Here is a 12,863-nt window from a genome sequence, read left to right as displayed (position 1 = left end):
GCTATTCTGTATACTAGAACCTCGATTATCTGACCTTATATTAACTGACTCCTCGTGTTATCCAACAAAGTGTCCGACCACTTACTTGTGCTCCATGTTGAAACAATTTTTCTGCTGTCACAACATGTGTTCCTCGGAGTCACGTTGCATATCCTCATGCATGCTCAGTTGACAGATTGCTGTACTGCTGAGGTATTTGCTTTGCTGTACTCTTTAATGTGCTGTTTACTCTGTGTGCTTTTATGCTTTTTTTCTGTATTACATTTAATTTTAAAGTTGCCTTGTAATGTTATACAGTGTATTAAGTTGTAATTAAGAAGTATAAGAGATTCTCAAAGACTAAAAATGCCTAAAAATCGAAGAAGAAATATGTTGTGTGCACAGGCGAACAGAAGCTAAGTGTTCTGCAAGGACTTGACATAGGTGAGTCAGTTACTAAATTAGCCTATGAAGTAGGTACTGGAGTGACAACAGGTAAATACTGGGAAAAGTACAAAAAAGATCTTGAAGCATTTTCATTAACAGTAAATGGTTAAAATGCTTTAAAAACTAGAAAAGTATTGAAAAAACTGAAACTTGAGCTCTTGGATGACACTGTGTCAGTTCGATTTTGTCAGGAAAGATGTAAGGGGACTCCACTTTTTATCCCTATTATAAAAGAAAAAGTTTTTATTTTTAACTTCAACAAGGTGACATAAAAACTATGTTTTTGCCCTGCCCCTCCTCCAATGCCACTGACTTCAATGGATCAAGTTGTTATTGTGGTTAAAACAATGTTACAGGAGGAAATATGTGAGTGCTTTACAAGAGAAAACAGAAGAGTGTTGTGATTTTTTGAAGCAATGAAATGCCCCAACGTAAAAATGCAGTTTACACAGTTATTCTGGATTGATGAGAACTTAAGAAAACCAGTCTACAAAAATCATGGAAGGACTTTTTTCCTAGCCTAACCAAGAGCAAGAGCTTCCAGAAACCAATAAATCTGAAAATGCAGGCTTAATCAGCATGTGCAAACTCTTCAGAACGATAACCAGCCTGTTGATGTAAGGGAATGGCTAGCAGGAGGTGATGATGCTGCTGTTACCAGTGAACAAGTTGAAGATGATAAGTTCATCAATCTTCTTTTGCAACAGTGTAGTATTGAACAAAAGGAGTCAGATGATGAAGACAAGTAAGAAGAGCATAAGATCAGCCACTTTGAAGCAAAGGATGCATTCGAGACTGCCCTCAAATATTTGGTACAACAGCCAACTGCTACAGCTGTAGACGTATGTGGACAAAAAAGTGGTGTGATGCAGCTGAAAAGTTAAGGATTAAGAAATTTGGAGGGGGGGAGAGATAAAAACTACACTTTTTAAAACAGGTTTTCAGCATCTAAAACTTTCTGTTTTCCTTTCTCTTTATTAGAAACGTTTTATTTTTTTTTTACCTCATTTTGATTTATTACATTGTTTTGAGCTCTGTAAATTATTTTTATCATTCTTCTCTAATTATCCAACAATTTTAGCAGTCTGACCACACTTTGGTTTCCAAAGTGATGTTTAATTGAGGTTATACTGTATTATAATTCAGTTTCATTAGTTAAAGAAGTAGCCATAGTAGCAACACACTGTAGACTGCTTTTAAATTAAATAAAAATAATAATAAGGCAAGGCCAAAGACCTCTCAAACTTAAAACCCTACAAATTAGTATATCTCATTAACACACTTGAAAGATTCCAGAGTGCTTGTAATGTGAAAGACTTCAGGTGCACAGAGGTCTTGTGGGTCTTAGCCCACACCAGATTTGATTCAGGCAGAACAAATCAGTTGAGGACACGTTACATAAGCATTGTGCATAATAGAAACATCACACCAAAAGTACATAATTGCAATATTTATCTATATAGCAGATGCATTTGCTAATCTGTGGATACCCACTGCCTTTTACAGTAGGTTCCTTGACTACTGTAAGGACTGGATGATTGAGTGGCGTGCAGGCAACTGCAAGATGGTAAAGAAAAATCACCAGGCAATGCCCACATGAATCAATCTGCAGGCCCACCTTCTGGGGCCTAGCAATAGAACCTCTATTAAATCTGAGGCAGATGACAGCACCAGTGGAATCATTGTTTATGCAAATAGCTAGTGGTATCATTGACAACACCGGGAGTGCCCCTCCCACTCTCCAGACCATACCCAGTGGTGAATGACTGGTGATGACATAGCAGTCGGTCACTAGGTCTTCAGAGTCTGACCTCAGGATTTCCTTTTCCTTTTTTGTACATTACAACACCACAAATACTCTTGGCAACAGTGGAAGCAGTCACTGTGGTTTTGGGAATGTACCCAACAGACTTCACCGTCCACAAGCTGCTTAATACTCAATGAAGAAAATAAATGCAATAGCAGAACAACACATCTATAACAAACACAATCTAAAAGCTTGGCAAAAAAAACATTTGGCAACAAAAATGGGACAATAGAGAGAAGAGCCAAAAAGCCTATGACTTCTTCTGTGATATCAGGGACTGAATGAGAATTAAGCATACTCACCCCAGTCACTTCTTGGCTGACTTCTTAACTGGCTACGTCCTGTACCCTGTGCACCATCTTCATGTGTATATTTGTCAGGAGGGCAAATGTGCAAGTGAGAGGGGGGAGGGCCAGGGGAGGTTCCCCTAATGCGTCGCCTTACACTGCAGACAATTTATACAGGGTAAACAATTAAAATACACATGATGGCATCAAATAAACACTATGTGATCTTGACAAACAGGTCAAGCCGAGCCACACAGCTGACACAGTATCGGCCTACTTTTAATGACTGTCTGAAAAAGCCATATAAAAAAACTATGCCATAAATCAACTGTGTAGGAAAAGACAGATTGCTGCTTGCTGTCTGCAATTTAACATGTCTTCTTTACAGTAAGTAGCAGTCTGTCTTCCTAAAATGCTGATATTCCTACCTGGAGTTTCCGTTGTTTGATTGTGCCATAAATCAGTTCGACTCTTGACTTTTGTCATCATGCAGCATATATCAACATGACATAAACAAAAGAACTCAGTGATGCCAATGTCAGGCGAAGCTATTTTCTCCTTTTTTTTCCTTCTGCTCCACTCACATATAACAAATATTCGTGTATCAACATTACTGTTTGTGGTGTAGCAATATGATTAGGAAGCTGTAAGATTCATCTTAGTGGCCCAGTGCCCTGCAGAATGCCTTCCCACATGAGAAAGTTGCCATTGGTTGTCCATGTGCTCACACATTGCAGGCCTAGTCATATGCTTTAACACTTTGCAGTTCCTTTTAAATCACACACCTACCTGTGAATTGTTAATTAATAAGGTCATTTCCTTTGTACTAGTCACTATGAAATTTTGTGTAGGCTTTCAAAATAATAATAATAATAATAATAATAATAATAATGAACTCCTGTACATTTCTGTTCTATACCCGAAATCATATTGAAGATATTCAAAATAACGTGAATTCTAAATTTTATAACTTTCCATTAAAAGCATCATCCTGACACATTAATATATTTTTATAAATGTAATAATTAAACACATTGGTGCTAAATAGTTAATTAAACAGTGTTTTGTTCAAAACCGTATAAGGTAGGCAATGTTTTCAGTTTTCAGACAGCACTTATTATTCTCAGTTGTTTGGCATTATCATTTTCATTTTTATCAGAGTGACTGGGGGGGGGGGGGGGGGGGGGGGGGGTGATTGCAACGTGTATCTGATGTAAAAATCTTGAAATTTGTTAATAATTAATGATAAATTAGTGTGTGAATCACATTAAGTAATTTTATGATAAAGTAAGTGAATTAAATTAAGTAATTTTATTGTAAAGCAGCCAGTTTAAGGTTCTACAAACAAAATCATTACTTCTGCACTTTAAGACAAGTAAAGATAGTGTTGTGAATTTATTTGCCTTTTGAAAAATACAAAGTTGGGAAATAATTTAATTAAATTTGGAGTTCAGGATTGGTCAAGGAGGAAAATTTTCTTTATTTATTATGCAGTTCAGGCTACTGGCATCATCAGATATCTGCAATTAAGATTAGAGGAACCTAAAGAGTGGCAGACATTTGTTACACAACAAGCTACAAAAATAAAAAGTTAAAAAAATTTTTTTAAAGGGATATTCACAAAAAATTTTAGAACTTGCAGAACAAAGTTCAGTGTCAGTACTGAAATCTATATCTAACTGGGGAATCAACTAACATTTTGCTAGAACTTATATCTTTGTACAACTGTTAGTTGATGCCCTGATTAGGCATAGATTTTAATACTGACTCTGAACCTTGTTCTCTGCAAGTTCTAAGAGAAGTTTTTAAAAGCTTTTTATTTAATTTATTTTATCTTTTCATCTTTTGTAGCTTGCTTTTGTATAACAAACACCTGTTGCTCTTTATATCCTTAATTGCAGATATCTGATGATAGCAGTAACAAAACAGTATAATAAAGAAAAGTATTCTCGGTGGTTTTATCCACAAAATATTCACAGTGATCACGGTCTCAGGAAATTCATTTCCTTCATTAATAAAAAACCCTTTGAGACCAACAATCTGTGAGAGTGATTTATTTTCTTCATAGTATACCCACTTCATGTTCATACTAAACATGGAAAATGCATGGTCAGACAATGAGATTTTAGTGTTGCAACCATCAAACAAGATCATTTGGTACTGGATTTTTATGTATTTTTTTTTGTACATGGGGTTGTTTGTCATTTAAAGTACGAGGATTTAACAGTTGATATCAGTAGTCTAGAAAATGCTTCCACAAAATTTATCCACTGTAGTTTGTGTCCTTGCTAAGATATTTGTTACATAAAGTTTACTGTAAAAGAGTTTGTGCCAGTACAGCATTTGAACTGATGCATTTCCTTACTTTCTTATTCTTACATATTTCACAGGTCCTGGCAGAGAGACTGAAAATTCAGGAGACACTGAAGTGTGCTGTAACTGTGGACAGTCTGCTGTAATGTATGTTTCTTTTTATTTATTTTACATTGCTAAATAATGTGATTTATACCACCCACACATTATTGATATTGCTAAGTAATGTTATTTATGCCACCCACACATTAATAAAATATTGCAGTCGCCATAATATTTCAGTGTAACTGTAAGAAAATACTAGTTTTTAATGGCAAATTCAGCAATGTTTCCACTACTCATTTTGAGCAGTTACCACATTACACCCATTTTCTTGTTTTTGTCTTGTGCTATCTGAATGTAGACTTTCCTGTATCATATGTTTCACTGACGATCTGCAAATAAAATAAAATAAAATAATGGAAGGTAAAATGAAAATAGTAAATTTATCTACATTAGATTAAGTAAGGTTGATACTGCATGTTTGATTAAGCAAATTAAATAATAGTTAGATGAATGAAAAATGCTGAATCTACCGACTGTGAACATTTATTCAATGGTCCTGATTTGACAGAGTTTTCCCTGTTGAATTATCTTTATTATAAGTCTTTATTTAACTTTGTGAGAACTTAATTCGTCATAGAATGCAGAGTAAATTCTTAAATTGTGTTCATCTCCATTTCCCTCTATCCAAAATCAGCCCAGGTTGAGACAGTCTTGTTACTTCTCCATCAATCCCTGTCTTTTCCACCAATATTCTTCTGTAATTGTTTTGTTCCAGTCCAGATTCCTTCTTCTTATTCTGGTCTTGATCTACTCAATCCATCTTGCTGTGGGTCTCTGCTCAAACTTGACCTCCATAATTTGTTTTGGTATTCTTCCATTTTCCATTCTCTTTACAAGTCCAAACCATTTCAGCGTATGCTTCTCAATTCTGTCATTCAACTTTTCTACCCCAATTGCCTTGCTTACATAATCATTTCTCACACTGCCTCTCCTTGTTTTCCCAAACATGTCTCTTAGTAATTTCATTTCTTTAGCCTAAATTCTACTCTTTTCTCTTCTTTTCATTGTCCAGGTCTCCTATACATATGTCATTATGGGTGCAAAGTACATCTTTTACAGCACTTCCTTTCACTTCATTGGTACCTCCCTCCCCTTGACTAAGCCCCACACACACTGGTAAAATGCATTGCCCTGTTGAACTATTTTGTGTTTGAATTCTGCGTTACCTCACTTACTAAATATTTGAAGTTCTCCACAATTTCAATTTCCAGCACTTTAATATTAATTTGTCTTTTTCCTTCTCTGTATTCTCTAGTTATTGCGATAGTCTTGCTTTTCTCCATGCTGCATTTTGTGTCATATTTGTCTATTTTTCATGTAATATGGCCAGTTGTTTTTGTGCATCTTTAATGTTAGTTGTCCACAACACAGAAATTTTGGCAAATAGCAAAATTTCGTCTTCCTTCCTCTATAAGCTTGTGTTGTTTATTTTTTTCACATTTTTGCCCAACACTATTATAAATAATAATGGTGAAACCACTCTTCCTAGTCTCAGCCCCTTAACATACTTAATCCAATCAGTTCTTCCAACTATACTCGTGGCCATGTCAAAAGCCATACTGCACCTCTTCAAACTGACCCTCCACTTTAGTTATCACTGTTGTATTCACCATTCTGAACTGTGTATTATTATTCTCTTTCTCCTTTATTTGGGCATACATTTCTGTGTCCATATGCACCTTAGCAATCTATATAACAATTGTAGCCCAGTAGGTCCAACTGCCTTCATTATTCTTCTAACTGGTAGTTCCACTCCAAAAATTGTAATATGTTTCTCTTCTTTCAAGTATAGGTTGCCACTGTAAATCTATTCTCTTCTTATCACTATTTTTCAAATTTAGTAGTTTGTCAACATATTCTCTTCCTCTTATCCTTATCTCCTCTGGTTATGTTATGAGCTCTCCACTCCCTCCTTTCACCAGCTTTGTGTAAGTTCTTTCATTCATCTTACTTCAAGTAGTCAGTGTAGCAGTCTTTTACCCGAACAACACTCTTTTCCTTCTTTTTGTGTCTGTTCCATTCTTGCTTCCATTTTTTAACTGCTTCCTTCAACTGCTCATTTCACCATGGTGTCTCTTTATCCTTTGTCCAGACATTCTGGAGTTCCCTGCAAAGCTTACAAGTGCACTCTTTGAACTTATCCCATTCAGTGCTTGAGATTTCAAGCTTAAGTATTTCCTAGAACTTTTCCTATATCTTCTTTTCTTTTAGTCTTCATGCTTTTATTTTCTTCTCTCTAACTGCCTTCATTCTTCACATTTTACCCATCCACATCTTTACTATCACTTCTTGATAGTCTCTATCAAAAGCTTCTCCTGGGAGTGCAGTTACATCCATTAACTGTCCACAGTTTTGCTTTTCCACCAGGTAGTAGTCAACTTTATCTTTTCTTCGTGAATCAAGTATTACCCATAATCAAACCATTTCTTTCAAAAAATCAGCCAGTTACTCCCCTTCATCATTCTTTTCCCCATACCCATAGAAACCAATTACCTCTTCCTTCCCTATACTTTCATTTCACACATGGGCATTTATGTCAGCCATCACTGTCATTTCTACACCTGTAATTCTATTGTAGAAATCTTTCTAGGAATTCCCTATGTTGTCCTCTTTATTTTTTGTATGTGATGTTTATACACGGATGATGTCCTTCACTCCATTACTTTCCCTCAGTCATATCTTCATTACCCTGTCGCTTTTGTTTTCGAGTTGGTTTTACTATTACATCTGCTCCATTTTAACCTGTTATCCGCTCCTCCAATAAAGTGATTACCTTTTCCCTTTTCCCCTCCTCCCTCTTCTCTTCCACTTGACTTCCCTAAACCTCAACATTCTCCTTCTCCATGAAATCACTCAGCTCTTCTGGCTTCACAGTCAGGATCATTACTAGCCGAAAAAATATGTACTCGCATTTCGAAGAGGAGTGAAGAAAAAAGTGTAAGTGACAAACAAACGGAGATTAAGAAGTGCTTTAGACGAGTTCCAAGCTGTGCCATCGGCCAAACGCAAATTATGAAGTGGTTTAAACTGATTAGGCAAGAAACAATCAATCAAGTTGTCAGCCAAACGAAAATTACGAAATTGTTTAAACCGAAGAAGGCAGATGTGGATGAAGCAAAACTTATACAAGCTCCAGAAGTTAACTCACCTGCTGATTGCCACCAGTGAACAGACACCACACACAAGAAAGATACAGAAAATTTTTTAGGGTAAGTGCTGTATTAGAAATGCCATTAGATAAAGAATCAGAAACCATTTCAACTAAAGTTACTAAGTACCCAGATTTTGCTGTACTACACCATAACGTTCAGTCACTCACAAATAAAATTTCCATGTTGGAAGCACTACTCCAGTATGCACTAAACATAGACGTAATTTGCATTATTGAACATTGGCTACGAAATGACAAAGTAAAATTAACCTCAATCTCAGGATATAGATTAGCAAGTCATTTTAGCTGAGAGTTTTCCAAACATGGTGGCTCTGCTATCTTTGTGAAAGAACAAATCAAGTTCTGTGATGTCAGTAAAAGTTATATTGACTCAATTGAAAAAGACTTTGAACTTTCCATTACCAAACTGCCAGAGCTTAATTTCATAGTTATTAACATATATAGAGCACCAAGTGGAAACCTGTCAGTCTTCATGAATAAACTAGAGGTTCTGCTGAACAAGATCAGTACACTAAATATGAAGATAGTGCTTTGTGGGGATTTCAATATTGATTTTTCAAAAGACAGCAGCGGCAGAGATGCTTTGATAAATATGACCAACACATTCAATATGATCCCCACAATACACTGTCCAACAAGATTAACAGAATGCACAAATTCCATTATTGACCAAATATTCATCTCAGAAACAACTTACAGATTCACAAGCAGAGTACTGAGCATGGGTTATAGTGATCATGAGGCACAGCTGCTGTGTATAGAAATGCCAACAAGTAGTAGCAGTTCCGGAAAAGTAGTTGAAAAAAGAACCTTTCCTGAAGATAACATTAGAATTTTTAATCTCTTACAGGCGAAGGAGAACTGGGAAAGCATCGCGACTCAGAACAATGTTGATAGCATGTACATGAGTTTTCAGAGCATCTTTCTTCACTATTTTAATGTAGCATTTCCAAAAGTAGTAGAAACAGTAAAACCTAACAATAATAAGCAATGGGTAACTAAAGGCATAAAAATTTCCAGTGAGAGAAACAGATTTCTGCCGTACTCTTGTAAGAAATATAGAGTAACCCAAGAAATCGCAGATTATTCAAAAGCCTGCAAAAGAATCTATGGTAGAGTAGTCAAAGAGGCAACAATTATGTGGAATGACAATTTGATAAGAAACTCATCTAACAAAATGAGATCCACGTGGAGAGTTATAAAGAAAGAAACTTGTAGTTCAGTGCCAAAGAAAAAGAATGTATCATTAACACTAGAAGGCTCAAAAGTCACAGACCCAAATTCAGTTGTGGAAAAATTCAATGAAAACTTCACCTCACTAGCTGAAGACCTCATTCAAGTACACCGTCAAGGACCAGTCCCAAGTTTCTCCAGCAAGTCAGTGACCTTCAATGCTTCTATGTGTGTGTATGAAACAAACCCCAATGAAATTGTAAGTAAAATTAAATCATTAAGCAATAAAATGTCAAGTGGTCTTGATGAAGTACCTGATTTCATATTAAAAGCATGTGCTCACCACATAGCAAACCCCTTGGCAAAAATTTTCAACCTCTCTTTAAAATCTGGTGTATTCCCAGATATTTTTAAAATAGTAAAAGTTTCACCACTGCTAAAAAAAGGTTCTTCTGAAAAAATATCAAACTACCGACCTGTGTCACAGTTAAGTTCCTTCTCAAAAATTCTAGAAAAACTCTTCTGTGACAGGCTTTTAAGTTTCATAAATAAATATGCACCTCTTACAGTACAACCACATGGTTTTAGAAAGTCTAAATCTACACATACAGCAATTTCCGAATTCTTAGACTGCATTTTAAAATCCCTTGATCAACATAAATTAGCTGCAGGTATTTTTCTAGTTATATCAAAAGCCTTCGATGTCCTGGACCATTACATTCTGCTCGAAAAATTAGAAAGACGAGGAGTAAGATGTGTAGCACATAGCTGGTTGTGTTCATATCTAAAACACCGCAGGCAGAAGGTATCATTCAGTATGAATTCAACAAAATGAATAAAACAAGAAACAACCTCTTTCTTTCTAGGGAATTATCAATAAAATATGGTGTACCACAGGGCTCAATCTTAGGTCCACTACTCTTCTTGATTTATGTGGACGACTTAGTTGAATATATGAATCCTACAAAAACTATCCTGTTTGCCGATGACACCAGCATATTGCTCACTGGATCCAGTCCAGAAAATTTGCGGTCCACAGCAGAAAGTTCTATGAAAAGACTTTCTGAGCGGTTCACAAAAAACAAACTCATTGTAAATACTGAAAAAACTGTGTGTGTCGATTTTCATTTAATTCCTCGAACTAATCAAATGTCTATTCAAGCCCAATTAAAAAATGATCCCCTAGAACATGTAAGTGTCACAAAATTCTTGGGTCTTTGGGTTCAGCAAGACTTCAAGTGGGACACACATTTAAATAACTTGTGTAGAAAACTATCATCTGTGTGCTATGGCCTAAGAATTTTAAAGGCTACAACAAGCAAAACAACAGTACTGCAGGCATACTACGCACAGTTCCACTCACTAATCTGATATGGGATAATTTTCTGGGGATACTCAACTCACAGTGTAAAGGTTTTTAGAATGCAAAATAGAGCTTTAAGAATAATTTGTGGCCTTAAAAAGATGGAGTCCTGTAAATCCCATTTTACTGAGCTTGGTGTTCTAAATGTTCCAAGTTTATTAATTTTTGAAACTATCTTGTTCAGTAGGGACTACCTCCTGAAAACAGGCAAACTGCTACAGAACAAAAGTGTACAGAACTACAGTACCAGAAGGGAATCAAATATACATCAAAAATATCACAGAACAACCACCTATCAGAGCATAATTAACATTGGTGTAATACTACACAATAAGATACCAGAGGAAATAAAAAATACTACTCATCCAATATTTAAAGCTAAACTAAAGGCATTTCTAATAAAGCACTGTTTCTATTCTGTCAGAGAATTTCTGAATAAGTAACAAAATTAATTGTAGAAGGTACCTAATTTTAATTGCTAATACTATGTATTATTGTAACTTATCTCTGACCTGTCCAATATCAATTGTACAATTTGTGCTATATGATAAAACTGGACCAATAAAAAATCAAATCAAATCAAATGTTAATGATGCCCACTTTAGATGCATCAGAAATAGTTGTTCTCTTCTCAAAGTTCCTCCAGCAGCCCCTGAACAGAACTACAGGTCACCTGCAAGGTATCCCCTGACCTGTTTTGGTGCTGGTTTAAAGTTACAGTCCATATATAGGCTATTATTACAATGAGGTTGCCAATCTCCAAGGCATTTTGGAGCTACTGCCAGCATAAGTTTAGGGTGCTCCTCAATTGGAGAAGAGGCGCCCTTTGCAGCCGCTCCTCCAGAGTGTATATGTTAGAGGTAATGGGATACAAAACCTGTTATTTCACTTTCTCCACCATTCTTAGATAATAGCTAATAAACAATCAGTTTGGCTCATTTAAAAAGATCTGTGTAGAGTGATTCATACTTGTACATAATTAAGGAAGTTGTGGAAAAGTTAAATTTTTTTCAACTTCTTTCTGTATTCTGTTGCAAAAGTTCACAGTTCATTCACATAATGTTCGTAGTAAAATAAGATTAAATTTATAGCATATAAAGAGAATTATTTTGATAAATTGTAACAATTTCATGGTATCTTTTAAATATTGGGAATCTGCTTGACAAAATCATACTGCTATGACAGTGCGTACTGTCTCTGTTCATGTTCTGCTGTAGCTGGCGTTGAAATGCTACATAACAATCTTTTCCCTGATACCAGGGAAATAATATGGCAATCAGACTTCCTTTTATCATGGTGTTACACAGGGTACAATACCATCATCATTATTGTAAATATGAAATTATTGGCTAAAGAGGAAGTGGACATCCCTCTGTGGTCAATGGACACACAGTTGGCTTTTCCAAACATCTACTGTTTCTTAAAACTGTGAACAAAAACTGTCTGTTGCTAAGTAACAGGCTTGCAGCAAGAGACGGCCGGAAAGCACTTTCTACGCACGAGCTGTGTGAGAATTGTTATGTTATAGTGACATCAGAATATAGAGATTCATCAATAACTGTTTACATTCCTCTCACTCCTGGGAGACCTGGGAGATGCTAACGAGAGGAGTCTAAAGTACACTTCAAATTGAGCACAATAAATCCAACATCAACACCAAAATGTGATTCTCAGTGTGTCAAAAGAATTAGAGCCCAATTTAAATTAGTAAAAAAATGTCTCACCATTATTTTTACAGTTGATATGACAGAGTTATGTAATCAGAAAATATGATCAAAACTAGTGTAATGGTTCAGGGCGGACACACTTTGCTAGCCACAGTTCTGTAATGATATTCACAGGCACTTATCTCACACTCTGCCCTGGCTCAGTGAGTCAATTCCAGGAAAGGTTTACCTCCTAGCTGCTTGTTATCAGAAATCATTTTTGAAGAAAGTTTGGAAGGGAGTAAAAACGTGTAGAACTAAGATTTTATTTTGCTGTAGGAAATAAAGGCATTGATTTGAAAAATATATCATCAACAACAAGGGCATGATGAACCATGCTACACTTCTTTGCACAGTTAAATCACTCCTTTGAATTTTAATGTGTACTGAACTAATGAAGCTTTAAACAGATAGCCATCATTCCCCTCAAGAGTGGCATCTGAGAAGCATCACCTCAGATGACACCATTGTTAAACACTAGTAACTGCAGCTGGAGTCTGTGAGAGTCGTG

At 35.9% G+C, this 12,863-nt stretch overlaps 1 protein-coding gene across 1 annotated transcript in view; it reads left to right on the top strand.

Moving 5' to 3' along the window:
• The window catches only part of LOC124595268 (DNA topoisomerase 3-alpha), a 181,940-nt gene that overhangs the window by 136,374 nt on the left and 32,703 nt on the right, over positions 1-12,863 (top strand). Inside the window, exon 16 of the mRNA XM_047133942.1 lies at positions 4,911-4,980. Coding sequence (XP_046989898.1) covers positions 4,911-4,980 — 70 coding nt within the window. The remainder of the gene's footprint in view (positions 1-4,910; positions 4,981-12,863) is intronic.

This window comes from Schistocerca americana, chromosome 2 (assembly GCF_021461395.2).
Source record: "Schistocerca americana isolate TAMUIC-IGC-003095 chromosome 2, iqSchAmer2.1, whole genome shotgun sequence".
Taxonomy (NCBI): Eukaryota; Metazoa; Arthropoda; class Insecta; order Orthoptera; family Acrididae; genus Schistocerca; species Schistocerca americana.
This window is presented reverse-complemented; position numbering and strand designations above follow the sequence as displayed.